The following is a 25,140-nucleotide window of genomic DNA, read 5'->3' on the forward strand; positions in this document are numbered from 1 at the left end:
CTTGATGTTTTGAATTAATGGTAATTCTGAAGGACAGTACAGCACAGCTGTATTAAAATAAAATGCAACATATAGGAACATAGGACACAGTAGCAGGCGTAGGCCATTTGGCCCTTTGAGCCTACTCCACCTCACTAAGATCAGGTTGTTGTCTCAATTCCACTTTCCTTTCTGCACCCCATAATCCTTGACTCCCTTGTCTAACAAAAATCTATCTAACTTAGCCTTCAATAAATTTACCCCAATATCCATTACCTTCTGGGGATGAGAACTCGAAACTCTAATGACCCTCAGAGAAAAAAACTCTCCTCATCTGTGTCTTAAAAGGGAGACCTCTATTCTTAAACTATGTCCCCGAGTTCCTCCACAAGAGAAACATTCTCCCGGTAGCCAAGCTACCCAGTCCCCTCAAGATCTTATATGTTTCAACAAGATCACCTCTCATTCTTTTAAACTCCAATGGGTATAGGCCTAACCTGTTCAAACTTTCTTCATAAGATAAGGCCTTCATCCCAGGAATGAGTCGAGTGAACCTTCTCCGAGCTGCTAAAGCAATTTTTTTCTTTTCTCAAATAAGGAGACCAAAACTGAACACAGTACTCCAGGTGTGGTCTCACCAAGGCCCTGTACAGCTTCATTAAAACTTCCTTATTTTATATTCCATCCCTCTTGCAATAAGTGCCAACATTCCATTTGCCTTCCTAATCACTTGCTGTACTTGCATACTAACTTTGTGAGATTCATGTATCTGGACACCCAGATCCATCTGTACCACCAAGTTCTGCAATCTCTTTCCATTTAAATAGTATACTGCTTTTCTATTCTTCCTGCCAAAATAGACAAATTCTCATTTATCCACATTATATTCCATCTGCTATATTTTTGCCCACTCACTGAACCTGTCCGTAACCCTTTGCAGACCCTCTACCTCCACTATAAAATACCTTGGACTATCCTACTATGCTAAAGTTTATATGAATGCTGCCAGTTAAAATATTCAGCCAGCAGCAGGGTTAAAGAAAACTGAAAAACATTCAGGCTCTTACATGATATCAGCATTGCCTCCCTAAAAAGTTGGAAAAAAATTGTCAACTTTTAGAATAGCTTCAAACCCATCAAAGGGAAGGTTGAATTCTAGTCCCCTAAAGCAAACCTGAACAGTAAATTTCAGTATTTTACAATCATAGACTGTCCTCTTCTTGATGTTTTGAATTAATGGTAATTTTGGGGGACAGTACAGTACAGCTGTATAGAGGCACAGAATATAAGAGCAGAGAGGTTATGCTGGAACTGTATAAAATGCTGGTTAGGCCACAGCTAGAGTATTGCATGCAGTTCTGGAATCCACATTATAGGAAGGATGTAATTGCACTAGAGAGAGTGCAGAGGAGAGTTACCAGGATGTTGCCTGGACTGAAGTGTTTTAGCTATGAGGAGAGATTGGATAGACTGGGGTTATTTTCCCAGGAGCAGAGGATATTGAGGGGGGACATGATTGAGGTGTATAAAATTATGAAGGGCATAGATACGGTAGACAGGAAGGAACTTTTTCCCTTGGTGGAGGGATCAATAACCAGGGAGCATAGATTTAAGGTAAAGGGCAGGAGGTTTAGAGGGGATGTGACGAAGAATTGTTTCACCCAGAGGGTGGTGGGAATCTGGAACTCACTACCTGAAAGGGTGGTCGAGGCAGAAACCCTCATAACATTTAAGAAGCATTTGGATGTGCACTTGCGATGCCATGGCATACAGGCTATGGGCCTATTGCTAGAAAATGGGATTAGAATAGTTAGGTACTTGTTTGATTGGCACAGACTCGATGGGCTGAAGGGCCTTTTTCTGTGCTGACAACTTACTTTTTAAACCTATCTTGGTGTCATCTGCAAATTCAGCTACTTCATCCAAATCATTGATATAGACTGTAAATAGTTGAGGACTGATCCCTGTGGCACTCCACTAGTTACAGTTTGCCAATCCTTAAGAGACCCATTTATCCCTACTTTCTGCTTCCTGTTAGCTAACCAATCCTTTATCCATGCTAATATGTTATCCCTTACACCATGTGCTCTTATCCTGTGTAGTAACCTTTGATTGGCACCTTATGAAATACAGCAATGTCAATGCAATTCCCTCAGGTTTGTGAACTGTGCTTTTGATAAGTGTCAGCCCTGTAAACTGAACAGATTCTGTAGTCATTCTACAGAACATACACTAAAATTATCACAAATATCAAACAGAATAATATTAAGCATAGCTGTAGAACCGAAAACAAACAATTAACAGCAGTGTAACTGGATCAATGCCCTTCATCCAGAAAGAAGTTGCAACCAATCTGATGGAGAACAATTACAGCCTCAGCAGCTGCACTACCCCATATACCATTGCAAGCCTCAGCAGCTGGGGCACCCCACATACCATTGCAAGTGTTCATAATTACCATATAATCCAAATCAAAGTACTCACATTCACCAATTTTGGACAGAGTAGAGTTTCTCTCTTGACATAGTCCAGTTGCAAATTTTCAAATGGCAAACAAACTTACCTGTTATCAACCTGAACCCATACAGCATCATCAGTGGTTTCATTTATTCATATAAAACAGCACATAGTAACAATTAGAGCAATTTCAACAGGAGCTTTCCTACCATAACTGTAGCGGAGTAAGTACTCTTGACAGCAGGTGTATCAAAGCAGGGAAAGAAGGATCTATTACACACCGAGTGACCATGTGTAAAAAGGAATGGTCTGGAATTTCCACTTGTTAATTCTGGATCCAGCCACCAAATCTGAGTGTGAGGAAAACAAAAAACCTTCAGTCACAAAGGGCTTTAAATTACTGGTTCTTTTTCTGAAAATTACTTGCGTAACGTAGGAAAATCAGTCTTAATCTCGGTTTTGATTTTTAAATCCTCCTACATCAATCTTCAGTTAGTGCGAGTTGGAGAGTTAGACTTAGAATTCATCATTTTATGTAAATATTACTGCTGCTATTAAAAGATGAGAATGCGTTTCTTTGTCCTTATGTATTTTGTCACATCATTAGTCAACCAGTAGAAATATTTCAAACATGTTGCTTTGGAAGACAGTAGCACAAACAGTTTAAAATCTATACATCTATTGTAAAAAGGTTTGGTACTGCGGCCTCTTGGCTAAAGTGACTTGTGATGGATTCACTTTTCACTTCAATTTTAATGAGGCCATATGCAAAACAACCAGCATGAAATGCTGATGTCTATGATTAATAATTCATGCCACACCGGGAGTGCCACTTCAGCAGTAAGCATGTAAATTTCAGCTATATGACATGCTGGAAAAAACTGAGCTGAGAAAACATATATAACAAATTGCCCCAAGGGAAAATGGGAGTTTCCATGGTGGGTTAAAATCAGATTTATGTCATATTTACAAATAAAAAAACAATGTTATACCATGTAAACCATTTTCCAGCCTTAAAAGTTGTGTCAAGTAGAACAGTATTCAATTCTGATGAAGGGTCATTGACCTGAAACAGTAACTCCGTTTCTCTCCACAGAGGTTGCCCGACTTGCTGAGTATTTCAAGCATTTCCCGTTTTTATTTCAAGTTTCCAGCATTTGCTATATTTTGCTTTTGTAATATTATTCAGCGTTACTCATTGGGTTTTAAACTATGTATTCAAACATTTTTATATCAACAACAATCTGCATATTTGGAGCTTTTTAATGTAGTAAATCATCCCACAGGAGCACTCAGATGAAAGAAACTCCAAACAGAATCACATACAGAAATATTAGGACCAGTGGTCAAAAGCTTGGTCATAGAGGTAGATTTTAACAAGTGCCTTACAGGAAAAGAGACAGGTAGAGAGGCTTTGGAACTTAGGGCCTAGGCAGCTGATGGCATGGCTACCAAAGATGGTACAATTAAAATCTGGCATGGACAATGCCAAAATTGGAGGAGCAGAGATCTCAGAGGGCTGTAAAGTTGAAGAAGATCATAGAGATTGGGAAGGATGAGGCCATGGAAGGATTTGAAAACAAGGATGAGAATTTTAAAATTGATATATTGCCTGAAAGGGAGCCACCATAGGACCAGAGAGCACAGGTGTGATTGGTGAGTAGGCCTTAGTGCGAGTTAGGATACAGACAGTTGATTTGTGAACAAGCTCAAGATTACAGTGGGCCCAAAGGTGGAACTGCATTCTCACAATCCTTTCTAATCCCTATGTCCCTGAAAAATTACAAGAAACCAGCAGTTTCTTGTAATGAATCAACTTAGTAGCATTCTGTGCAACTCCAGAAATTTCCATAGTGTCCATCATCACTCCCAGGAAATGCTTAAATTAAACCAAACTAAACTGATTAAGGTTCAATCAGAATATAAACTGTACTGTAAACTTCTTTCCACAACGTACAGGGATCCCTTTTCTCCAGTTTCAAATCAAAGGATACAAAATCACTGAGGACTCCCCATAATGTCCCCTCAGAACTCCACGGCCATGCTCAAGTCAGTCCTTTTAAGTTACCCCTCAAGCGTGGCCATGCACGAAACTTTAAAGGGCTTGCGCACTTAAACCAAATGGCTGCACACCACAAAAATAACAGGGTACATTGTTCCCAACATTTTGTCGTTCTGATATCACCATGTAATTCTGTGGCCTCTATTCAAATGCCTAGTGGTTTGAATAAAATCAAGGCTCCTTCATGCATTTTGGAAAAATCAAACATGTGATGTGCAATAGTGTGAAAGAATTAATAGACTACACACTTAAACAACGTGACATAAAAAATTAAAACATTGGTACTAAACTCCATGGCAAACTTGTGATGATGCTCTTTTGTTGTGTTCAAAAGAACAGGGTGGAACATAGGAACAACAGCAGGCCATTCAGTCCCTTGAACCTGTTCTGCCATTCAGTTACTTCATTCCTGATCTGCACCTCAATCCATTTACCCACCTGTTTAAACCTTGGATCTCATTGTCTGCACGGGTTTCCGTACATCCCCATCCACTCCACTTTCAGCCATAAGCGGAACACAGTGCGTAATTACACAACAACTAGCATTCATATAGCACCTTAAAGGCAATAAAATACCTTAAGACAATTCACAGATACTGACACTGAGCTAAAAGAAACATTGAGACAGGTGACAAAATGCTTGGTCAAAGAGATAAGTTTTAAATCGAGTATCAAGGAGAGAGAGAGAGGTGGACAGTCAGAGGTTTGGGGCGGGAATTCCAGAGCTGAGGTCCCAGCCAACTGAAGGAACAGCTGCCAATGGTGAGGCGAAGAAAGTAGGGAATGCATGAGGCATGAGTTTCAGGGATGTACAGTTCTCTAAGGGTTGGAGGGCTGGAGGAGGTTACAGGAATTGAAGTGATTGGAACCAGAGGGTGAGGATTTTAAAATTGAGATATTGGTAGACTGGGAGCCAGTACAGGAGAGTGAGCACAAGAGATGGGTGAACAGGAGTTAGGAGCAGCAGAGGTTTGGAGGAGCTCAAATTCTTTGGAGGGTGGAAGATGGGAGGCCAGCCAGGGGAACAGTAGAACGATCAAGTCTGGAGATAACAAAAGTATAAATGAGGGCTTCAGTAGCAGAAGGGCTGAAGGAGGGGCAAAAATGGGCAATAGTAAGAAAGTGGAAGTAGGCAGCCTGGGGGGGAATATGGGGTTGGAAGCTCATCAGTGCCAAATGGAATGCAGAGTTGGAAACTGGATATCATCAATGCGTATGTAAAACATGAATTGTATCTTCAGATTGTAATACTGAGGGGCAGCATGTAGCTGTGAAAGGGAAGGGGCCAAGGATAGATCCTTGGGAGACTCCAAAGGTAAAAGGTGCGGGGGTGGGAAGAGTAGCCATTGTGTAAGGCCGCAGCTGGATAGGTAAGAGGGAACCAGGTGAACATCTCAGATAAATGTGCGGGATGATCCAGAATCCTAAATTAGAATTTTTTGATTACTTATTAATAAAATAGCTAAAGTGTGACAGATGGTTTTAATATATATAGAAACTTTACATTTATATAGTGGATTTAACTAAACAAACTAATGTCACAAGAAGAGATAAATGGGTTTGACATAACCACCAATACAGAATCATGGATGCAAGGTGGCCAGGGCTTAGGAATAAATATCCCACAGTACATTCTTAAAAGGCAGACAGAATAGAGGAGTAGCCCTGATAATAAAGGATAACATAAGGACAGTAGTAAGAAAGGTGCTTAGTTCAGAAGGTCAAGAAGTAGAATCAGTATCGGTGGAGATTAGGAATAACAAGTGCGTAACGCTAGTGGAGTGGTTTATAGGCCCAGTAACAGTAGTTAAACCATTGAACAAAGCATTAAGCATGAAATGATTGGAACATATAACAAAGGCAAAGTAATAATCATGAGGGACTTCAACCTTCATATAGACTGGACAATTCAAACCAGCAAAGAAGTCTGGCAGGTGAGCTTGTAGATTGCTTTTGTGACAGTTTCCTTGAACAATACATTGTGGAGCCAACTAGGATAAAGTTATTTGAGATCTAGTATAGGCAGGGTTAATTAGTAATCTCATAATAAAGATCCTCCGGGAAAAAATGATAATACAATTGAATTCCATAATATGGTAGAAAATGACAAATTCAAGTCCAAAGCAAGAATCTTAAACTTAAAGAAAGCTAATTACATATTACATATGTATGAGGGAGAGCTGTCCAAGGTTAATTGTGTAATTAGACTATTCTTTATTATCAGAGCCACTCGGAGCAGCAGCTAACCCCAACAGGAACCCTGCCAGATTTCGCAAAGGCTGGTGAAAATGACGTCAGAGCAGAGAGCTGATTGGTAGGTATTGGGTAAGTCATTTTTCTCCACTTGAAAGCTATATTAAGGAAAGGTAAGAGTTCTAGTTTTTTTTTTAAAAGAAAGAAACTTAAATAATTTTCTACTTGGCTTAACTTTAGGATAAGAACATTTTAACTAAAGGTATGGCAGGGGAGCTCAGCCCTGTGCATTGCATGGCCTGCAGAATGTGCGAAGTCTTAAATGCTCCTTGCAGTCTGGATCACCACATATGCAGGAAGCGCCACCAGTTTGACCAGCTTGACGGTCAGATTTCGGAACTTGAACATTGGCTGGAGGCACAGCAGAGCATCTGCGGGGCTGAGAGTTACGTGGATAGCATGTTTTTAGACGTAGTCATCCAGCAGCTTAAGGAAGTGCAGTCAGAGAAGGAATGGGTGACCACCAGTCAGAAGAAGGGAGGCAGGCAGGTAGTCAGGAGTGCCCCAGAGTACATCTCACTCAAGAACAGTTTTTCTGTGTTGGAAAATGGTGAGACAGTTCCGCTGGGGAGTTGAGCCAGAGCCCAGCTGCACAAGGTGGGAGGAGAAAGAAAGGAAGAGCAATAGTGGTGGGAGGCTCAATAGCGAGAGGTACAGACAGGCGTTTCTGCAGCCACAGACATGACTCCAGGATGGTGTATTGCCTCCCTGGGATCGGGGTCAAGGATGTCACTGAATGGCTGCAGGGCATTCTGAAAGGGGAGGGCAAACAGTCAGAGATCATGGCTCACATTGGTACCAGCGACACAGGTAGAAAGAGGGATGAGGTCCTGCAACAAGAATGTAGGCAGCTAGGTAGCAGGTTGAAAAGCAGGACCTTAAAGGTTGTAATCTTTGGATTACTACCGGCACTGTGCGCTAGCGAGTATAGGAATAGGCGGATACAGCAGGTAAATGCATAGCTGAAGAGTTGGTGCAGGAGGGATGGCTTTAGATTCCTGGATCACTGGGTCCGTTTCTGGAGAAGGTGGGACCTGTACAAGTCTGATAGGTTGCACCTGAACCGAAATGGGACCAACATCCTTTGCTGGTGCTGTTGGTGGGGGTTTAAGCTAATTTGGCAGGGGGATGGGAAATGGTGTGGAGGTATAGTAGGGGGTGATGCATAGACATCATAGAAAAACCAAGTCAGTCTGGATGGCAGAGTGTATATAGTCAACTTAAGGCACAAGGGGGCATGGCAAGGCTGGATGGCGCTTATTTTAATGCAAGGAGTCTTGCAAATAAGGCAGATGAGTTGAGGGTGTTGATTAACACATGGGGATACGATATCATTGCTATCACAGAGACGTGGTTGAGGGAAGAGCAGGACTGGCAGCTCAATATTCAGGGGTATAGAATCTTCAGACGATACAGGGGTATGGGGTGTAAGAGAGGTGATGGTGTTGGAATATTGATCAAGGACTCAATTACTACAATAAGGAGGGAAGATATCTTAGAAGGTTCCTCAAATGAGGCCATATGGGTAGAACCTATAAACAAAAAGGAGGCAATCACATTGCTGGAAGTGTACTATTGACCCCCCCCAAACAGTCAGGGAGAGATGGAAGGGCAGATATGTAGGCAAATCTCAGACGTGTAAAAATAATAGTGTAATAATAGTAGGGGATTTCAAATTCCCCAATATTAACTGGGATAGACAAAGTGTGAAAGGCTTAGAGGGGGAGGATTCTTAAAATGTATCCGGGAGAGCTTTTTAAGCCAGCATGTAGAAAGTCCCACAAGAGACGAGGCAATGCTGGACCTAATTTTAGGGAACGAAGCCTTGCGAGTGGTCGAAGTGTCAGTGGGGGAGCATTTCTGTGATAGTGACCATAACGCAGTGAGATTTAAGGTTGTTATGGAAAAGGACAAAGATGGGCCAGAAATAATGTTTCGGAATTGGGGGAAGGCCAATTTTAATATGATAACGCAGGGTCTGGCCAAAGTGGACGGAGGCAGCTACTTGTAGGAAAATCTACATCAGATCAGTGGGAGTCATTCAAAAAGGAAATAGTGAGAGTGCAGAGCCAACATTTTCCCATAAAGGTGAAGGGTGGGACCAACAAGTCCAAAGAACCCTGGATGTCGAGGAATGTACAGGATTGGATAAGGAATAAAAGGGAAGCTTATGGTAGATACTGAGGGCTCAAAACAGCGGAAGCCCTTGGGGAGTATAGAAAGTGCAGGGGGTCACTTAAAAAAGAGATTAGGAGAGCAAAGACGGAGCATGAAAAACACAGGCAGCAAAAATAAAGGAAAATCCAAATGTGTTTTATAAGCATATTAGGGGCAAGAGGATAACTAGGGAAAGAGAAGGGTCCATTAGGGACCAAAGTGGCAATCTGTGTGCGGAGCCAGAAGACGTAGGTGAGGTTTTAAATGAGTACTTTACATCTGTGTTCACCACAGAGAAGGATGATGTAGATATAGAGATCAGTGAGGGGGACTGTGTAAAGTTGAACAAATTTGCATTGAGAGGGAGGAGGTATTAGCGGTTTTAGCGGGTTTAAAAGTGGATAAATCCCCAGGTGCAGATGAGATGTATCTCAGGCTGCTGTGGAGGCAAGGGAGGAGATTTCAGGGGCCCTGATATTAATTTTCAAATCTTCTCTGGCCATAGGAGAGGTGCCAGAGGACTGGAGGACAGTTAATATGGTACCATTATTCAAGAAGGGTGGTAGGGATAACCCAGGGAACCATAGGCCAGTAAGTCTAACATCAGTGGTAGGAAAACTTTTGGGAAAAATTCTGAAGGACAGAATTATTCTCTATTTGGAGAAGCAGGGATTAAATAGGATAGTTGGCATGGCTTTGTCAGGGGGAGATCATGTCTGACAAATTTGATTAAATTTTTCGAGGAGGTGATTAGGTGTGTAGATGAGGGTAGTGCAGTTGGTGTAATCTACATGGACTTCAGTAGGGCTTTTGAAAATACCTCACATGGGAGACTGATCAAGAAGGTAAGAGCTCATGGGATCCAGGGCAATTTGACAAATTGGATCCAAAATTGGCTTAGTGGCAGGAGGCGGAGGGTGATGGTCGAAGGTTGGTTTTGTGATTGGAAGCCTTGGTCTGGTGGCATACTGCAGGGTTTGGTACTGTGTCCCTTGCTGTTTGTAGTGTACATTAATTATCTAGACATGAATGTAGGAGTTATCATCAGTAAGTTTGCAAATGACATGAAAATTGGTGGTGTGGTAAATAATGAGGAGGAAAGTCTTAGACTACAGGACGATATAGATGGGCTGGTCAGATGGGCAGAACAACGGAATTTAATCCTGAAAAGTGTGAGCTGATGCATTTTGAGAGGACTAACAGTCAATGTAGTACACAATGAATGGTAGGTCTCTAGGAAGTACAGAGGGATCAGAGGGACGTTGGTGTGCATGTCCATAGATCTTTGAAGGCAGCAGGACAGGTAGATAGGGTGGTTAAGAGGGCACATGGGATATTTGCCTTTATTAGTCAAGGCACTGAATATAAGAGCAGGGAGGTTATGATGGAGCTGTATAAAACGTTAGTTAGGCCACATCTGGAGTACTACGTGCAGTTCCGGTCACTGCACTATAGGAAGGGTATGATTGCATTAGAGGGGGTGCAGAGGAGATTCACCAGGATGTTGCCTGGGCTGGAGCATTTTAGCTATGAGGAGAGACTAGATAGGCTGGGACAAAAACAGAATTACCTGGAAAAACTCAGCAGGTCTGGCAGCATCGGCGGAGAAGAAAAGAGTTGACGTTTCGAGTCCTCATGACCCTTCGACAGAACTTGAGTTCGAGTCCAGGAAAGAGCTGAAATATAAGCTGGTTTAAGGTGTGTGTGTGGGGGGCGGAGAGATAGAGAGACAGAGAGGTGGAGGGGGTTGGTGTGGTTGTAGCGACAAACAAGCAGTGATAGAAGCAGATCATCAAAAGATGTCAACAACAATAGTACAATAGAACACATAGGTGTTAAAGTTAAAGTTGGTGATATTATCTAAACGAATGTGCTAATTAAGAATGGATGGTAGGGCACTCAAGGTATAGCTCTAGTGGGTTTTTTTTTATATAATGGAAATAGGTGGGAAAAGGAAAATCTTTATAATTTATTGGGAAAAAAAAAAGAAGGGGGAAACAGAAAGGGGGTGGGGATGGGGGAGGGGACCCACGCCCACCCCCTTTCTGTTTCCCCCTTCTTTTTTTTTTCCCAATAAATTATAAAGATTTTCCTTTTCCCACCTATTTCCATTATAAAAAAAAAACCCACTAGAGCTATACCTTGAGTGCCCTACCATCCATTCTTAATTAGCACATTCGTTTAGATAATATCACCAACTTTAACTTTAACACCTATGTGTTCTATTGTACTATTGTTGTTGACATCTTTTGATGATCTGCTTCTATCACTGCTTGTTTGTCGCTACAACCACACCAACCCCCTCCACCTCTCTGTCTCTCTATCTCTCCGCCCCCCACACACACACCTTAAACCAGCTTATATTTCAGCTCTTTCCTGGACTCGAACTCAAGTTCTGTCGAAGGGTCATGAGGACTCGAAACGTCAACTCTTTTCTTCTCCGCCGATGCTGCCAGACCTGCTGAGTTTTTCCAGGTAATTCTGTTTTTGTTTTGGATTTCCAGCATCCGCAGTTTTTTTGTTTTTATCTAGATAGGCTGGGGTTGTTTTCCTTCAAGCAGAAAAGGCTGAGAAGGCACCTGATTGAGGTGTACAAAATTATGAGGAGCATAGATAGGGTAGATAGGAAGAAACATTTCTCCTTAGTGGAGGGATCAATAACCAAGGGGCATAGATTTAAGGTACGGGGCAGGAGGTTTAGTGGGGATTTGAGGAAAAATTTTTTCACCCAGAGAGTGCGGGGTATCTGGAACTCACTGCCTGAAAGGGTGGTAGAGGCTGAAACTCTCACAACTTTTAAGAAGTATTTAGATGAACACTTGAAACACCATAGCATACAAGGCTACGGGCCAAGTGCTGGAAAATGGGATTAGAGTATATAGGGCTTGATGATCGGTACAGACACAATGGGCCAAAGGGCCTCTTTCCATGCGGTAAAACTCTATGACTCTAAATAAACAGTGGAAAATATTTAAAGAAATGATTCAAAATTTGCAATAAAAATATGTTCCATTAAAAAATAAAATCTTAACGAGAAAGATACATCTGTGGTTTACTTTGATGGGTAAGGATAGTATTAGATTAAAAGAATAGGTTTTTAATCTTGCAAAGCCTAAGGAGTGGACAAAGGATAACCTAAAAGTCAACAAAAAGGGGAAAAAAATAGAACGAGAGTAAATTAGCCAGGAATATAAAACAGATTTTAAGAGCTGTTACCAGTATGTAAAGAGGAGAGTTACTCAAGTAAATGGTTTAGAGGCAGAGACAAGTGAGATTATGAGGAATGAGGAAATGGAATAGATATTGAACAAATATTTTGTGCCTGTCGAAACCACAAATTAGATACCAGACATATTGGGTAACCAAGGGGCGAATAAGAGCGTGGAACTTAAGGGCATTAATATGAGCAGAGAAAAAGTGTTAGAGAAATTTAAGAGATTAAAATATGACAAATCCCCAGGACCTGATAGCCTGTATCTTAAAATTCTAAGAGATAGCTGAAGGCACAGTGGATCCACTGATTATGATTTTCCAAAATTCTCTGGATTCCAAAATGGCCCCAGCAGATTGGAAGTTAGCAAATGTAACAATGCTACACAAGGAAGAAGAGGGAGAGAAAACAGGGAACTACAGGCCAGTTGGCCTGACATCAGTCATGGGGGAACCACTGGTCTTAAGAACGCACTTAGAAAATCATAGTATGGTTGGACAAAGTCAACATAGTTTTACAAAAGGAAAATGGTGTTTGACAAATTTGTTCAAAAACTTTTTGAGAATGTAACTAATTGAGTAGATAAAAGGAGGCCAGGAGCTGTAGTACAACTGGATATCCAAAAAGCATCCAATTAGATGCCATAAAAAAGGTCAATTCGTAAATTAAGGGCTCGTGGAGTTGGGGACAGTGCATTAGCATGGATGGAAAATTGGTTAACGGACAGGGAGCAGAGAATAGGGGTAAATGGAGCATTTTCAAATTGGCATGAGTAACTAGTGGAGTGCAACAAGGATTAGTGCTGGGGCCTCAGCCATCTATTACTACCGGCTATTCCTCGCTAGCGAGGATGCTTGTCTTCCATGAGTCCAAAGATCCTGATGAGGCCAATTTTGGATATGCAGACCTTATGGCATGTAGAGCATTTGTTGTCATTTGTGATGTGTGTTATCAATGCGGATCATGGCGCGTTCTTTTTGCCATTCTCATTTTTTCTCTTTATTTTGTTGTCATTGGGTTTCAAAATGCTGGGATCCTTCCCACAGATTCTGCCACCATTTGATTCGATCTAAGGTCTCCCAGGGGTTGATGTCAGCATTGCATTTTTTCATGTTGGTTTTCAGCACATCTTTGAAGTGTCTCTTCTGTCCTCCTCTGGTGCATTTCCCTGACTGAGATGGGAGAAGGTGACCTGCTTTGGAAGCCTGGTATTTGACATCCAAACGATATGACCAACTCAATGAAGCTGGTGGCAGTTGATTATAGCCTCGATGCTAGTGGTGCCTGCTTGAGAGAGGACACTGATGTTGGTGCATCTATCCTCCACTTAATATGTAAGATCTTCCACTAGCAGCATTGATGGTATGACTCCAGTGCTTTGAGGTGCCTCCAATACATTGTCTATGTTTCAGCCCTGTACAGTATGGAAGGGATCACAACCACATGGTGGACCATGAGCTTGGTTTCAGTTTTGATGTTGTGATCAAACACTTGCTTCCTCAGATAGTCAAAGGCTACACCAGCAGATTTCAGGTAACGCTGGATTTCTTTATCAATGTCAGCCTTCTGTGAAAGATAACTTCCAAGGTGCTGGAAATGTTCCACATTTTTCAAATCTTCTCCAGCCACAGGTGAGGTGCCAGAGGACTGGAGGACTGCTAACATTTTCCCATTATTAAAAAAGGGAGGAAAGAATAGACCAGGAAATTACAGGCCAGTCAGTCTAACCTTGGTGGTGAGGAAGTTACTAGAAAGGATTCTGAGGGACAGGATATATCTGCACTTGGAGAGACACAGATTAATCAGGAATAGTCAGCATGGATTTGTTAAGGGAAGGCTGTGTTTGACAAATTTAATTGAATTTTTTGAGGAAGTAACCAGGAGTGTTGATGAGGGTAATGCATTTTACGTGGTCTACATGGACTTTAGCAAGGCTTTTGATAAGGTCCCTCATGGCAGACTGGTCAAGAAAGTAAGAGCCCATGGGGTCCAAGGCAAAGTGGCACGTTGGATCCAAAAATAGCTGAGAGGCAGAAAGCAGAGGGTGATGGTAGAGGAATGTTTCTATGACTCGAAGTCTGTTTCCAGTGGGCTCGGTGCTGGGGCCCTTGTTGTTTGTGGTGTACATAAATGATTTGGAGTATGATCAAGAAGTTTGCAGATGACATGAAAATTGGTAGGATGGTAAACAGTGAGGAGGATAGCTGTAAACTGCTGGAGGATATCAATGGACTGGGTCAGATGGGCAAAGTAGTGGCAAATGGAATTCAACCCGGAAAATTGTGAGGTAAAATTGTGAGGTAATGCACTTGGGGAGGGCTAACAAGGCAAGGGATCACACTATGAATGGTAGGACCCTGGAAAGTACTGAAGATCAGAGGGACCTTGGTGTGCATATCCACAATCCCTGAAAGTAGCAGGGCAGGTAGATAAGGTGGCTAAGAAGGCATATGGGACACATGTCTTTATTAGCTGAGGCATAGGATACAAGAGCAGGGAGGTTATGCTGGAACTGTATAAAACGCTGGTTAGGCCACAGTTGGAGTACTGTGTGCAGTTCTGGTCACCACATTATAGGAAGGATGTGAATGCACTGGAGAGGGTGCAGAGGAGATTTACCAGGATGCTGCCTGGCTGGGGGGGTCTGAGTTATGAGGAAAGATTGAATAGGTTGGTTGTTTTCCTCAGAGCAGCGAAGGTTGAGAGGGGACCTGATAGAGGTGTAAAAGATTATGAAGGGCATAGATAGGGTGGACACGAAAAGACACTTTCTCCATTAGTAGAAGGGTCAATAACCAGGGGGCATAGATTTAAGGTAAGAGGTAGAAGATGAAGAGGGGAGTTGAGGAGAAATTTTTTCACCCAGAGGGTGGTGGGAGTCTGGAACTCACTGCCTGAAAGGGTGGTTGAGTCAGAAACTCTCGTAACATTTAAGTATTTAGATATTCACTTGCATTGCGATAGCCTCCAGGGCTATGGGCCAAGCACTGGAAAATGGGATTAGTCTAGTTAGATTTTTGTTGACCAGTGTGGACATGGTGGGCCGACTGACCTCTTTCTGTGCTGTAAACGTTTATGTGTCTATTTTACAAGCACCCATTACGAATCCTTATCAATGAAGCGTGTGCATTTAGAGCTTGCTGATGGAGGACTTCAGTCTTCTGAATGTTGAGCACAAGTCCCATCTTCTCGTATGCCTCAGTAAATATGTCGACAATTCTCTGGAGATCCGATTCCGACACAACACTTACTGCAGCATCAACAGCATATTGGAGCTCAACGACCGAGGTCAGGGTGGTGTTAGTTTTTGAGTGGAGTTGTAGAGATTACATAGTTTACCGCCCATTTGATAAATAAGCTGCGCTCCAGCAGGGAGCTTGTCTCTAGTCAGGTGGAACATGGCAGCAAAGAAGATCGATGACACAGCCTATAATTACTCCTGTCTTTAACCTCAAAAGGGTCCATAATGAATCTGTTGTTAAGGATCTACAATCTATGCTAATGAGTTAGACAAAGACACCAAGAGTAAATGTATCTAAGTTTGCTGACGAAACAAATTTAGGTGGGAATGTAAACCTTGAGGAGAAATAAAGAAACTTCAAATAGTTATAAACAAGTTAAATTAATGGGAAACAAGGTGCCAAATAGAGTAAAATCTGGGCAAGTGTAAGGTTATTCACTTTAGTCGTAAGAGCTGATAACTGGTTTTTTTTTGCAACTCGTGAAACATGCAAATACCAAGTCTCAGAGAGACTTGGGTGCACTCAAACAAGGAACACAGGAAGTTACCATGCAGGTACAGCAAGCAATTAGGGAGCAAATAGTAGTACGTTGGCAACTATTGAAAGGAACTTGGAGTACAAAAATCAGGAAGTCTTGCTACAATCATATAGAGATTTGGTGAGACCACACTACAGTACTCTGCACAGTTCTGTCTCCATATCTCACCTAGGAGGCAGTAAAGCGAAGGTTCACTATTTTGTTTCCTGGGATGAGGGTTGTCCTGTGATGAGAGGCTGAGTAAATTGGACCTATACTCTCTAATGTTTAAAAGAATTGGAGGCAGCCTCATTGGCTGGAATTTAATGTCAACTGCCACCACCCCCCGAACATCGCCACCCTTCTCCCCCACCCACCTGAGTGGCTGGCAGCCAGTAAGGGTGAGTGTAAAACCAGGTTTGATGGCAGGGGTGCTCTGTGCCCATCACCCATCCCTATGCGCTGATATTTTACCAGTGTCAGATAGATATCAGGCAGTCCACCCTGCCTTGGCTCAAGTGAGGCTCTTAAATAGCCAATTAATGGCTACTTAGGGACCTCATCCTGATGCACCTGGGGGGTACCCACCTTCAATACATTCATGGCTGATATAGAAAGATTTTTGGTTGCTCAATGCAGAGGGAGAAAGCAGATGATAGCTCAACGAGTACTTTGGAGTGATCTTTGGAAGGCTGTACAGGACGAGGGTTTTAAATGAGAGTTGTAGGTGAGATGCTTAAAACAGATGATGCCAGAGAAGTAGGGAGACATACCAAGATAGAGATAAGGGCTACACCACCGTCATGAGAGTTTGAGTAAGTGGTGGAATGTATAGCCATGCAGAGAGGCTTCATTAAGGAGGAACACTGTCATCGTCCCTCAGCCATGTCTTTGCCAAAGCCAAAATGTCAATGTGATTGTCCACAATAAGCTCATGGATGGCAAGGGCTTTATCAGCAAGGATACCACTCTGCCGCCATCACCTCAGGTAGGTCGATCTTTCAGGTGGGACAAGATATTCCCAGGGATGGTGATGAAGGCTTCTGGGACATTGGCTAAAAGGTAAGATTCTGTGACTATGACTATATCAGACTGTTGCTTGACTAGTCTGTGGGACAACTCTCCCAATTTTGGCACAAAATCCCAGATGTTAATAAAGAGGACTTTGCATGGTTGACTAGGCAGAGTGTGCCAGAAAGGAAACTAAGGAGCTGAGCTGGGTGGTCAGCAATTGGTGGTGTTGACCACGACATCAATTTGTGTTGGATTGGTAGGAGAGTCCATGGGTTATACTGACACAGGTTAGGAAAATTATGTAGTATGGTAAGTTATGTCCTGAGCAACTGGCCACAGGGGCATTAGTGTTGTAAAAGTAGGTTTCCTGCCCACCATATTCCAGACATACTGAAGAATGAGGCTAACTTTGTCTGGAAAATTACTGACAAAAATGTTTTCTTTAAGTCAAAAGCTTGCATTGACACCACCACCCAGTTCACAGAAGTGAGAAAAGGAAAATAAAAAGAGTTATAGTTGGGAGAAGGGTAATACGTAGCTTAAAAAGATTATACAATTGCTATATTCATTGAGGGTTTTATAAAAGTGCACATTGATTGCATTTTAACAAATTATTAGCTCAATATGCAAGTTCATCTTCAATTGGGAGGGAAGTAGTCAAAGGGCTTGCAAATTATGAAGTTACCCAGGTTCAGGTCTTTGAAAGTTTGGTGACAAGTTGATATGGTTGTTAAAAAATCTCTGGGACGTTAAGTTCTTTAAATTGAGTAGACTATACAAAATAGTTAATGTTAAACTTATATAAAGCCATAGTCACAACTGTTTGCCAGGTTTTAAGCACTGTAATTTAGAGAGGATGTCAAGGCTTTGGACACAGTACAAAATGGATTTACTATGATGATTCCAAGGCTGTGAAACTGAAGGAACTACGGCTTTTTCCAGCAGAATACCAGAGGTTAAGAGAAGATTTGGTAGTGGTCTTCAATAATATAAGAAGTTTTGACAAAGTAAATAAAGAAAAACTATTTTTTACAATCTAGAAGACAGTGACTACAGGGCATAAATGCAAGACCATTGCTAAAAGGAGAAGCTGTCAGTTATTTTGTGTATCGGATGTGAAATGAAATCGGATGTGTATCAGAATCAGCATTGGAAGTAGAATGCATAATAACTTTTAAAATAGAAGTGATAAGGTTCTGAAAAAAAGTCTGAGGAAAGTGGATAACTTTTTCAGAGAGCAGCCACAGTTGAGAGAGGATTTTACAGCTTCAATTAACCGATGATTCTATGTGCTGCGACATTTGGTTTTGCACTTGTTGCTATATACCCATTTACTATATCAATTACCATATGCACAAATATTAATGCATCAAGCTTGTTCAATGACAATCTGAACTAGTTAAATCGCAGTAGTCCATGTACAGTGCATTCCAATGCAGAGTTCCATAATGCAAGTTATAAGTTTTATATAATAAAGGTCAAAGGTTATGTCAAATTGGTTATAGCTGGGGCAGAAGACAATCCACTTATTCTATTATTTGTTTTTGAGTCCACCTCAGGAAATGGAGTTTCAGTACCTGCAGAAAGAGGTAAAACAGGGGCCCTGAAGACTTCCACAGTTATCCTGAATATAAACTGGTTAGCCCGAGACCCAAAATGAGTTAAGTGCACTGTTTAAATAAAACAAATCGAACTTAATTCTTGTACTTTGTAATTATCAAATCGCAGTTCAGAGTTAAACTGAATGCCCATCCATTCTAGAGAAATATGAATGATAAGTAATCAACTCCCTCCTGTTTGGGGGTGGGGGGCGGGGGTGTGGGTTAGGTAGAGCAGGGAGAGCAGTCTGAAAGAGTCCGGTTAGTTGGAGAGAGGGTAGGTGGGCGGGGGGTTTGGAGCTCAAGTTTAAATCTCCACCTGAGGAAGTTGGTGGAGGACTTACCGCCGGCCCATCGGTTGTAGTGTATCTGATGATGATCTGGAAGTTGCTGTGGGGTTGGATGGCAGCCGGCAGGGCGATCACCAGAGAGGAGCCATATTCGGTGAAAGGGTCGAGCCGGTGAGCGAGGGGCCAGCTGTTCTCCCCCGAGCTACACCGACATTTAGCGTTGACGGAGCGGACCCGCAGCGACGGGTGCGAGTCCAGGACCAGGCTCTGGGTGTCGGCTCGCAGGCACGCCAGGTCCAGCACCTCCACCGCCTGGATCTCCCGGCTCGGGAAGTTAATGTCCAACTCCAGGTGGAAATGCCGGATCTGAAAACGCTGGAAGTTGGAGGCGGAGGCGATGTCGACAGGGCAGCCCCGGGACGAATTCAAACTCTCGCTCTTCTTCGAGCCGGTGACAACTTTGCGGCAGCAGCAGAAAGTTGGCCGCTCAAAGGCAGCAGCCATGGTCCGGCCAAGAGGAATACAAACAACAACAACCACCAACACCACCACCACCCCCCCCCCCCCCCCCCAAAAAAAAAAACAGATGGGAGTCAAAATGTAATAAATCACCAAAACCCGGGTACACACGGGTGGGTGGGGGTGGGTTGTTGGCGGCGGCAGGATAAAGTGAGGGGGGCTGGGGGCTGGGGATGGGGTGGGGTAGGGGGGTGTGTGGGGGAGAAATGCGTCGATCAACTTAACTACGTGAAATCCATCAGATCCCCGGGGGTCGCAGAGACAAAAAGAGCCGAGGGAGAAGCAGCAAGCTCTCTGAGGGAGCCAAATAGAAAAGCCCGAGCCCCGGCAAAAACAGGAAGTAAAGGCTCGGGGCTGAGAGGCTGCAGCCGGCAGGGCAACGACTGGAGGGCGCCAGAGAGGGAGCAGGACAGGACAGGCCAGGCCCAAGGGGTAGAGGCCATGGACAATAACCAACCCTCATGGTCAACCTTTCAGAGGAGAGCTCAACAATGTTTCATTGCAACTGGCGAGTGGGGTGGGGGTTGTCACCATGAACCAGCCAGGTTGCAGGCTAGAACTGGAGGCTAAAAACAGAAAAAAAACTGCTGATGCTGGAAATCCAAAACAAAAAAACAGAATTACCTGGAAAAACTCAACAGGTCTGGCGGAGAAGAAAAGAGTTGACGCTTCGAGTCCTCATGACCCTTCCACAGAACCCAGTTCGAGTCCTCATGACCCTTCCACAGAACTTAGTTCTGTGGAAGGGTCATGAGGACTCGAAACATCAACTCTTTTCTTCTCCGCCGATGCTGCCAGACCTGAAGGCTGTTGGCTCTCATTTTCTCCCAGGGTTGGTTGGCCCATGCACAAATGCTTCAAGATGAGCTGGTGGCAGTTACTGGCATTTTTATTTAGTATTTGCCCCCGACAAAGAAAATTTGCAAGTACTAGGCTGCAGCTTTTCAGAAAAAGTTTTATTCCTTAAAATAATTTTCTAGGGGGTGCCAGGCCATTAGAGATGGAAGTAGGGGATCTTTGCGATGCAAAGGATGAAGGGGATGGGAACTCACCTTGGGACTGAACAGGATGCCAATGTTGTGAACAGTCTAGATAAAAGCAAAAAAACTGCGGATGCTGGAAATCCAAAACAAAAATAAAAATACCTGGAAAAACTCAGAAGGTCTGGCAGCATCTGCGGAGAGGAACACAGTTAACGTTTCAAGTCTCTATGACTCTTCAATAGAACTAAGTAAATATAGAAAAGAGGTGAAATATAAGCTGGTTTAAGGGGGGAGGGGGATAGAGCTGGATAGAGGGCCAGTGATAGGTGGAGATAGATTGAACTAGATTGTTTGGCTGAGATAGGGGCCAAGGATGGGGATGCATCTGGTATTGAGAGTATGGAGTTTGTGCTCTCGGGGCTGAATACGATGGATTCAGTCTTTACAGCGTTTAACTGGTGGAAACTATGGCTTCATAAAACAAGCAGTCAGGTGACAAGAGTTGAGAAGTGGCACTGAAGCAGAGCATACACCTGGAAACCAATCCCATGTCTGGATTGATGTTGTCAAGGGGATGAATGTAGACAGCACAGCAGTGATTGGCCCTTGGAGGACTCCAGAACTGAGAAGTTGAGGGTAGATAGAGAAGCTATTGCTAGAAATGCTGTGACCATGATCAGATTTGCAAGAGTGGAATCAAATGAAGAAAGCCCCAGCAAGGTGGACAATCAAGAAGCTGTGTTGGATGAGGGCCATATAATTGATCATGTTGAAGGTAGCAGTGTTTTTGAAGAGGACGGAGAGTGATAATGAAAATATAATTTGTGACTAAAAACCAAAATACCATGGATGCTGGGAATCTGAAATAAAAACAGTGCAAACGATAAGACTGAAGCATTTGCAACAATGTTCAGCCAGAAGTGGCTAATGGATGATCCATCTCAGCCTCCTCTGGAGGTCCCCAGCATCACAGATGCCAGTCCTCAGCCAATTCAATTCATGCCACATGGTATCAAGAAGGCATTGGTTACTGCAATGGCTATGGGCCCTGACAATATTCCGGCAATGGTACTGAAGACTTGTGCTCCAGAACTTGCCGTGCCCATAGCCAAGCTGTTCCAGTATAGCTACAACACTAGCATCTACCTGGCAATATGGAAAATTGCCCAGCTATGTCCGGGCCAATCACAACAAATCCAACCTGGCAAATTACTGCCCCATCAGTCTACTCTTGATCATAAGTAAAATGATGGAAGGGCCACTCAGCTCCTGAGTGCTGACCTCATGTTTGGTTCAAACATGTACCTATTAGAATCATATCTCTCAAGACTGAAGTTTATTTTTACAGAATGGAAGGACTTGGCATGATCTGAGCATGTGGATGCTTATCTGGATTTTTTTTTAAATCAGGTCATAAGTTCACCTTGGAACTGTAAACAAGCAGGCCTCTTCCAAAAAATCACCTGACCTATATGGTATTTGGGAAGTTATCGTTTGTTTGTGTTGAACTGCAAAGCACTCTACTTAATGAAGAGCTGGGAGACAAAAAGGCAATCACATGGGAGAGAGAAAGAAAGAGTTGCGAACCTGCTTGTTTTGAAGACAGTTTTATTGGAGACCAGGCTAAGGAAAGAAGGCTACTTTGACCGGCTCCCTCTCTCTACCTGGCCTAAAATTGTGTGTGGCTATCAACCTGCAGCCAGAGAACCCACATCTGAGTGTAACCAGTCTGCATTTGGACTTGCAAAGCTGAGACCAGTGGTGAGAACGCCCCGGCATCCACTGGAATCAGCAACCTGTCTTCACCGAGAGAACTCCAGGTCGAAAATGCTGAGACTCTGACGTCTTTATCCTTTATTTTATAAAGCCCATCCTCCAAAGCCGACCTCTGCAGAGACTCTGTCTATCCTTTGTTTGTCTGTGTGTGTGCTGGTGGAATTCCTTAGGAAGAGATAGGTAGTTATACTTCCTCATTATAATTCTGTGCTAATCAGCACATGCAACTTATTAAAAGAAGTTTTGTTTTAAAGAAGCCTGCACAGAGTCTCTTCTTCTGGGTACTCGAAGTGTAGGTACACAATTGGCCATTTTGGTGACAAAATTAAACATTTAAATTAATGGTGCGGCCTGCAGAGTACTAGGGCTTCATAATTCGCGTACTCCTCCCATCGTGGTAGTAACAGACAAAAGAGCTGAACTCCAGAGGTGAGGTGAGAGTGACTGCCCTTGACATGAAGGCAGCATTTGACCAAGTGTGGCATCAAGGAGCCCTAGCAAATCAGGAATCGATGGGTATGAGGGGGAAAAATGTCTGCGGGTTGGCGTCTTACCTAGCAGAAAGTAAGATGGTTGTGGTTGTTAGAGGTCAGTCATCTCAGTTCCAGGATGTCACTGCAGGAGTTACTCAGGGTAGTGTCCTAGGCCCAACCAGCTTCAGCTGCTTCATCAATAGCCTTCATTCCATCATAACATCAGAAATGGGGATGTTCGCTGATGATTGCACAATGTTCAGCACCATTCGCAACTCTTCAGATAATGAAGCAGTCCATGTCCAAATGCAGCAAGACCTGGATAATATCCAGGTTTGGGCTGACAAGTGGCAAGTAACATTCGTGCCACGTAGGTGCCAGGCAATGATAATCTCCAGCAGAAAAGAATCTAACCATTGCCTGTTGACATTCAATAGCATTGCCATGGCTGAATCCCCCACTATCAACATCCTGAGGGTTACCATTGACCAGAATCTGAACTGGACTCACCATATAAATACCGTGGCTACAAGAGTGCGTCAGAGGCTACGAATCCTGCAGTGAGTAACTCACTTCCTGAATCCCCAAAGCCTGGCAACCATCTACAAGGCACAAGTCAGGAGTGTGATGGAATACTTTCCACTTGCCTGGATGAGTGCAGCTCCAACAACACTCAAGAAGCTTGACACCATCCAGGACAAACCAGCCCACTTATTAGCACCCCATCCACAAACATTCACTCCCTCCACCACCAACACACAGTGGCAGCTATGTGTACCATCTACAAGATGTGCTGCAGGAACTCACCAAGGCTCCTTAGACACACTTTCCAAGCCCACGACCACTACCATCTAGAAGGACAAGCGCAGCAGATACATGGGAACATCACCACCTGGAAGTTCCCCTCCAAGCCACTCACCATCCTGACTTGGAAATATATCGCCATTCCTTCACTGTCTCTGGGCCAAACCCTGGAACTCCCTCCCGAACAGCACTCTGGGTGTACCTACAGCGCGTGGACTGCAGCGGTTCGAGAAGGCAGCTCACCACCACTTTCTCAAGGGCAATTAGAGATGGGCAATAAATGCTGGCCTAGCCAGTGACACCCACATCCGATGAATGAATAATAAAAAAAATACTCAGCAGGTCTGGCAACATTTGTGGGGAGAGAAACAGTTAAAGTTTAGTGTTGAGCATTCTTTGGAACTGAAGGGAGGTAGAAGTATGGTGGACTAAATTAAGGGAAATGCAGGTGAAATGCTGTTTCACCTGAAAGGAGTGTTTGGGCCCTTGGACGGTGAGGAGGGGGGAAGTAAAGGAGCAGGTGTTGCACCTTCTGCGGTTGCATGGGAAGGTGCTGTGAGAGGGGTTGATGTGTAGGGGGTGATGGAGGAGTGGACCAAGGTGTCCCGGACAGAACAAAGTATGGTGGGTTTTATGCTGTTGAAAGGCGGGAGGGGAGGGAAGGAAGAACAAAAGGGAAGGCCTGGGATAGGGTGGGCAGAAAAGATTAAATGACAAAAATGTTTTGGAACAAAAGGCAAAGGGAGAGGTAATGATTGGTGGAAAGAAACAAAGCATTTATCCAGAGCTGAATAGAGCTGTGCCATTAACACTCACTCTGGACCAATGCTTTGTTTATTTACTACCATAGAAGTCTTAACTCTGTGTAGTGTCCACCATTGTGTGAATTGTACACAAATTGTTTCTGGAGATACATTTAATTGGCCAAGTGACCTTTCCTCATGTTATAGTTTCTTGTATATTTACCTTAATAATTGAAGCCTGAACTAGTCAGAAAATCCAAATAGATAAACTAACAAATTACAAAGTGCAATTTGGATTAAGTTGGTTGAGGTAGCAATAAAATTGAACATTTTCTGAATGGCAAAGGAAATAGATACTGCTGGATACATGAGTGATTAATGCTAAATAACAAAGGGATCATGGAGTTGTCTTGATTGCACAGGAGAAAGTGAGTTTTCTATAAGTACTGCATAACAAAGTTAAAATAGGGAATTTGATTTTGGTATCGCAAGTAGGACCAATAATATGGCAGAAGACTTTCAAGAACAAGATTATACTTTAATAAGGGAGAGGGCAGTGCAAGTGGGTTATTGCACCATTTCACTTCTGTAACTGATGGAGTGAAAGTCTTCTCTGTTTACTGTCTGTGCAAAGCTCCCGTAAACTCCATCCCTCGCTCTGACAACCGTCTGAGGCTGAACCAGACTGCTTGCAACCTGGATACCATGTAGTGGTGCTACTGATCCACTCTTGGTGATGGACATTGAAGTGCCCCATCTAGAGTACATTCTGCATCCTTGCCACCCTCAGTGCTTCCTCCAAGCGGTCTTCAACATGGAGGAGTACTGATTCATCAGCTGAGGGGAGGCGGCATGTGGTAATCAGCAGGAGGTTTCCTTGCCCATGTTTGACCTGATGCCGTGAGACTTCATGGAGTCCGGAGTTGATGTTGAGAACTCCCAGGGCAACTCCCTCCTGACTGTATACCACTGTGCCACCACCTCTGCTGGGTCTGTCCTGCCACTGGGACAGGACATAGACAGGGATGGTGATGGTGGTGTCTGGGACATAATCTGTAAGGT

At 43.3% G+C, this 25,140-nt stretch overlaps 1 protein-coding gene across 1 annotated transcript in view; it reads right to left on the reverse strand.

Annotated features, from left to right (window-relative positions):
* The window catches only part of rnpepl1 (arginyl aminopeptidase like 1), a 77,634-nt gene extending 58,322 nt beyond the window's left edge, over positions 1-19,312 (reverse strand). The window contains exons 1-2 of the mRNA XM_041178695.1: positions 18,835-19,312; positions 2,646-2,786 (exon numbers count right to left, since the gene is read on the reverse strand). Of these exons, the coding sequence (XP_041034629.1) occupies positions 2,646-2,786; positions 18,835-19,284 (591 nt within the window). The 5' untranslated portion in view covers positions 19,285-19,312. The remainder of the gene's footprint in view (positions 1-2,645; positions 2,787-18,834) is intronic.
* Between the last annotated feature and the right edge of the window lie 5,828 nt (positions 19,313-25,140).

The sequence above is a fragment of the Carcharodon carcharias genome, chromosome 2 (assembly GCF_017639515.1).
Source record: "Carcharodon carcharias isolate sCarCar2 chromosome 2, sCarCar2.pri, whole genome shotgun sequence".
Lineage (NCBI taxonomy): Eukaryota > Metazoa > Chordata > Chondrichthyes > Lamniformes > Lamnidae > Carcharodon > Carcharodon carcharias.